Source organism: Haematobia irritans, chromosome 2 (assembly GCF_050003625.1).
Source record: "Haematobia irritans isolate KBUSLIRL chromosome 2, ASM5000362v1, whole genome shotgun sequence".
NCBI classification, from domain to species: Eukaryota; Metazoa; Arthropoda; class Insecta; order Diptera; family Muscidae; genus Haematobia; species Haematobia irritans.
The window spans coordinates 9,230,425-9,236,424 of record NC_134398.1 but is presented as its reverse complement, the minus strand read 5'-3'; the positions used below and the strand labels follow the sequence as shown (position 1 = coordinate 9,236,424).

The following is a 6,000-nucleotide window of genomic DNA, read 5'->3' as shown; positions in this document are numbered from 1 at the left end:
TGTATTCGAAATAAAGAACATCTGTGGGAGGACATTTTTGGATGTGCTTTTAAAGTTGTGCCCTTAGAACAACTCCCAGTTTCTCACTGGGTATATATATCATCTGAGTTTCATCCATATTTTTAAGGCTGCACCCAACTTTGGATTTCCTTGATTTTTTTAAAATATTTTTTTACGATATATAATTATACATTTTAGTTTGTTTTAACAAGAATAAGATACTTGTGCACAACTATCTGCAAGATACTTTCTGAGCTAGATACTTTCGATTAATGTGAACAGGTATTTGCTCACCCATCAACGAAACGCAATAAAATTTCCCATAACAAAGAAATAAAGGGAATTTATCTGCGGCAAACATACAACATAAATGTTCGAACGAACATGTAGGGTACACAAAAATGTTCGAGAGAAATAAAATTCTCTTAATTGAGTACTCTATTTTCTCGCTTGGAGTAGAGTTGCCAATATGATTCAAACTATTTATGTTCCCGACAAAATCAATATACCCAAATTAATAAATCAACAAGCTACTTAGAATAAGAATATGTCATAAAAATCTAAAAAATATACTGAAATAAGAGTTTTCATTCCTGAGTAATATATAAAAGAAGTTTTCTGTCGACACAAAAAAAAAAATTTTTTGGTCCACATTTACTCAACCTGAAGATACATGTATATGGAAAATGTGAACTCCCAAGAAGAAAGTTCGAAAATTTGTGTGCACTTATTTTTTGTGTACGTTAGTTAAATGAGCTAAAGATTTATTCAATTTGTATTTCAGAATTTCTTAAAATTTGTAAATTTTACCATCAATTCGCCCGTCTTAAACTTTATTTTTGCAATTTCAAATTCTACGCTTTTTTTTTTCTTTAAACTACGAAATTTTCTTTAACTAGTGAAAAAACAAATAATAATTATGTCAAATAAATTTTCTTGAATTTGTTAAAAAAAATGTTTACTTATTTTGTTGATATCGACGTTTGTAATACAGGTTAGTTCAAATTTTCTAAATTTAACTTTCATTTTCACATCTTTTTTGAGTGTTTATTAAAATCAGTGGCAATGCTCATTCCCCAACTAACCAGCCTGTAATTTCAACAACATCCCCCAATTCAACAAATTCCTAATTAGAGGCAACTCTGAGAAAGAGAAAAATGTATCTGAGAGATATATGTATCTCAAAGATTCTTTTGTTTGAGTTTGTTATGAATTCCGATACACTTAATACACTCTCCGTTTGTGAGTGAGGCAGGCAGGCAGTGCATGCCTATGACCAGAAACCTGTTTTCGCAAATGTTTGTGTTTTTTATTTTGTCTCATTGGCTCTCTCATTTTCAATTCCAATAGGAAAATGGGTTTATCTAAAGCATATTGCGTCTCTTTGATTTTCTCCCTCTCTCTCTCTCACTGTTTGCCCATTCACATTGTCTTTGTATGGAAATGTTGAGAGATAAATGCTAAGGCCTCTACAATAAGGCAAAATATTCAATCTAAAAATTAAATTTGACGCGAGTGCACGTAAACCGCGTGAATGCTTCAAATCGAAAGATAAAAACAAAACGAAACGAGTTGGTTGTTGTGCTTTTCTTCCAAAAAAAAAAATAAAATATTGCTTGAAAATATCGTAGAAAAATAAAAATTCATATAAAACAAATTTAAAAAAAAATCTTAGAAGATTTTTGGTGGTTTTATAACAGAAAATATAAAGAAAAGATTGAAATTTAATAAAAGAAATTATATAGAAAAAAAATTTAGTGTAAAATACAAACACGTGATTTACGTAAAAAAAATAAATAATAACAATTAAAATAGTTTTTACATTGGTGTTAGATTTCTTTGACTTCTCATAATAATTGAGCAAACGGAAAGAAAACTAAAAAATTATTACAAAATTTTTTAATTTATAAAATAAATAAATTGGAAAAAATAAGTATATATAAAAACAAAAAAATAATATAAAAAAAATCAATGTGAAATTAGCAAAAAAAAAAATATTATTAATAAAAAAAAATATATATTAACGAAGTGAAAATAATAATTAAAAATTCATATTAAATCCTCTAGAAAATAAAGTTGCTTATTTTTGCCTTCTGCTTTAAACTGTTGTCTAAGCCTTTCCCTGGGACTTTCATTGAAAATAAACCTAAACATGCTTGGAATTTTTAATTTCCTATGCTGCAGTAACGAATGAGACCTTAGCAAAAAGAAAAGAATTTGGCATTCTTAACGAACACCATCACCATTACCACCTTCCATCATCATAGTCATCAGCATCAGCAAGATTTTGTGGTCGCCGATTTTTTGCTAACGTTGTTGGAATTGTGAATGGTCCATATCAAAAAAAAAGGAGAAAAAACAAGAAAAAATAAAAGTAAAAAAATTGAAACCACAGCCAAGTGTTTTGTCTGTCTACCATTTAATCCGTATTGTTTTGTCAGTGTGTTAAAGCATTTTTTTAAAGCCAAACCTCGATGTTTGTATACGAGTGTTTTCCATGGATTTAATGAAAATATTGCATATGAATAACCTGAAGATGACAACAATAACAATAACAACTACATAATAACAGATAACCCTTGCAGAATTCTTGAAACTAAACAAAAACAACAACAAATCTCCATACGATTGTTCATAAAATCAAAACAAACACACACACGCACATACACCCATACGATCCCTTAACGAAGAAAACCGGTCGGTTTTGTGTAGTGATCAATACCCCCATCGAATTGCCAATCAATTGTCTACTACCACAAGAGTATAGCCAAGCTCTATGAAACATCCCAAGAGAGCCGTGTGGTGGAGAGTAAAAAGAACAGCTTTAAATGTTAACAAAAGAGAGGTGGTTTCATAAACAAGGGCCATACATAAGCAAATGGATGATTTATGATAGACTATAAAAACAATAAAAAAATCTAAACAAAAAGAAACACTGGTTAATAAAAACAAAAGAACAACAAAAAATCCATAAAAAAGCAGGAAAATTAAAGAAATTTACAAAATTTCGTCCCCTCCTTTTTTCCTCTATAATTTTGAAATAACCCTTCACCATAGAAGCCACAAAAATGTTAGTTCATTCGACCACTACATCCACACCCACACCGGGTTCAAGTTCTTCGAACAGTAATACCCTGGAACCACCTAATACCATATCCACGAACTCCTCATCATCACAATTGCATCAGCAGCAACAACAACAATCATCACTGAATAATCAAAATCCACCAACCTCTTCATCATCGGTCTCGGCATCATCTTCTTCGCAATCGTATGGCAACCAACATCAAAATTTGCCAAATCAGCCGCAGCAACAACAACAGCAATTTTTTTCGGGAAATTTGAATTCTCGCCCGCCCTCACGTGCTCCTTCAATTTTAGATAGTCCAACATTGGCACGTGTAGAACGTGCCCGTCTTCGTTTGGAAGCAGCAGCTCAGCAACAGCCAGGCTCTATGAATGGCAGTTGTGGTAGCAACATTAACACCTTGAATCGTGATGATAGTCTGGAGCGTTCAATATTGGATCCTAAGGTGAATATTGATAAAAAAAAATATTTATAAAACATAAACATAAAGAGACCCTTACACTTATATACAAAGATCAACGATCTATAATGAAATTAAAAATGTCGTTAGAAAAAATTTAATTTTTAGGTTTAGGCGATTTTATTTAAAATTAAATAATTTTTAAAACACTCTCTATTGAAACTATAAACACCACAATTTTTTTTTACACTTAAAGAAAATATAGCAATTTTCCCTCTATTTAATATTTTTTCATTTTATTTTATGTTTTATATAAAATAAAAAAAGAAAACAAAAACAACAATAACGATTGAAGAGAAACCAACAATAACAAACAAAACGAATAAAATAAAACAATTCCACACATTTCTCAATAATAACCCATGTGGGCAAGGACAAGATTCTCATTTAAATGACACTGGAAATTATTTTTTGCGAATTTTTGAAATTAAAGCAATAAATTCAAATTGATAAAAATTTATCGATAAAACATAAACATAAAGAAGAGACCCTTACACTTATACCAAGATCAATGATCCATGATGAAATTATACATTTTTCAAAAAAAAAAAAAAATAATAATAATAATAATAATTTCTAGGTTTGGGTAGTTTCATTTATTAAATGTAAAATTAAATAGTTTGAAACTATAAACGGCACAAATATTTTTACACTTAAAGAAGTGATTGCAAATTTTCCCCTATATGTGATTTTTAGATTTTTTTATACCCTGCGCCACACTGTGGAACAGGGTATTATAAGTTAGTGAATGTTTGTAACACCCACAAGGAGGCAAAATAGACACATGGTGTCTTTGGCAATAATGCTCAGGGTGGGTCCCTGAGTCGATATAACCATGTCCGTCTGTCCCTCCGTCCATCCGTCCGTCTGTCTGTGAACACATTTTTGTGATCAAAGTCTAGGTCGCAATTTAAGTCCAATCGCCTTCACATTTGGCACATGTTCCTAATTTGGGTCAGAATAGACCCCTATTGATTTTGGAAGAAATCGGTTCAGATTTAGCTATAGCTCCCATATATATCTTTCGCCCGATATGCACTAATATGGACCCAGCTGCCAGAGTTTTATACCGATTTGCTTGAAATTTTGTACAAACATAACACTTAGTCGTATAGTCAAGTGTGCAAAATTTTATTGAAATCGGTTCAGATTTAGATATAGCTCCCATATATATCTTTCGCCCGATATGGACTTATATGGCCCCAGAAGCCAGATTTTTGGCCGAATTTGGTTGAAATTTGGCACTAGGAGTAGAATTAGTAGTATAGTCAAGTGTGCAAAATTTGATTGAAATCGGTTCAGATTTAGATATAGCTCCCATATATATCTTTCGCTCGATACGGACTAATATGGTCCTCATAGCCAGAGTTTTGGCCCAATTTGGTTGAAATTTTGCGCAGGGAGTAGATTTAGCATTGTAGCTATGCGTGCCAAATTTGGTTGAAATCGATTCAGATTTAGATATAGCTCCCATATATATGTTTCGCCCGATGTGCACTTATATGGACCCAGAAGCCGATTAGCTTGAAATTTTGCACAAGGAGTACAATTGGTAGTATAGTCATGTGTGCCAAATTTGATTGAAATCGGTTCAGATTTAGATATAGCTTCCATATATATTTTTCGCCCGATATGGGCTTATATGGCCCCAGACGCCAGAGTTTTGGTCCAATTTGGTTGAAATTTTGCACTAGGAGTATAATTAGTAATATAGTCATGTGTGCCAAATTTGATTGAAATCAGTTCAGATTTAGATATAGCTCCCATATATATGTTTTTCTGATTTCGACAAAAATGGTCAAAATACCAACATTTTCCTTGTTAAATCGCTACTGCTTAGTCGAAAAGTTGTAAAAATTACTCTAATTTTCCTAAACTTCTAATACATATATATCGAGCGATAAATCATAAAAAAAACTTTTGCGAAGTTTCTTTAAAATTGCTTCAGATTTAAATGTTTCCCATATTTTTTTACTAAAATTGTGTTCAACCCCAGTGCATTAGCCAACTTAAATTTTGAGTCTATAGATTTTGTAAAAGTCTGTCAAATTCTGTCCAAATCGAGTGATATTTAAATGTATGTATTTGGGACAAACCTTTATATATAGCACCCAACACATTTGGCGGATGTGATATGGTATCGAAAATTTAGATCTACAAAGTGGTGTAGGGTATAATATAGTCGGCCCCGCCCGACTTTAGACTTTCCTTACATGTTTTATTTAAAATAAACTTAAAATTTCCACATATTTCCCTATAAAAAACCCATGTGGGTAAGGATAAAATTCTCATTTAAATAAATGGAAGCTATTTTTGTGAATTTTAGGAATTAAAAAAAAATATTTTAGGGCTGCTTAATGTAGATGCATGTCAGTCGTGGGATTAGTTTTTCGTCATTTCTAATGTCTGTAAAATTCTAGTTGCGAATTTTTGATTTTTTATATTTTATTTT

The 6,000-nt window shown here is 31.4% G+C and overlaps 1 protein-coding gene across 5 annotated transcripts in view; it reads left to right on the top strand.

Annotated features, from left to right (window-relative positions):
- Positions 1–2,011: 2,011 nt before the first annotated feature.
- LOC142223386 (uncharacterized) overlaps positions 2,012–6,000 on the top strand; it is a 256,164-nt gene continuing 252,175 nt past the window's right edge. For 3 of the 5 annotated variants that reach the window (XM_075293268.1, XM_075293266.1, XM_075293265.1), the window contains exon 1: positions 2,012–3,533. In XM_075293268.1, the coding sequence (XP_075149383.1) occupies positions 3,069–3,533 (465 nt within the window). In that variant the 5' untranslated portion in view covers positions 2,012–3,068. The remainder of the gene's footprint in view (positions 3,534–6,000) is intronic. The other 2 variants (XM_075293270.1, XM_075293267.1) reach the window with 1 other exon arrangement.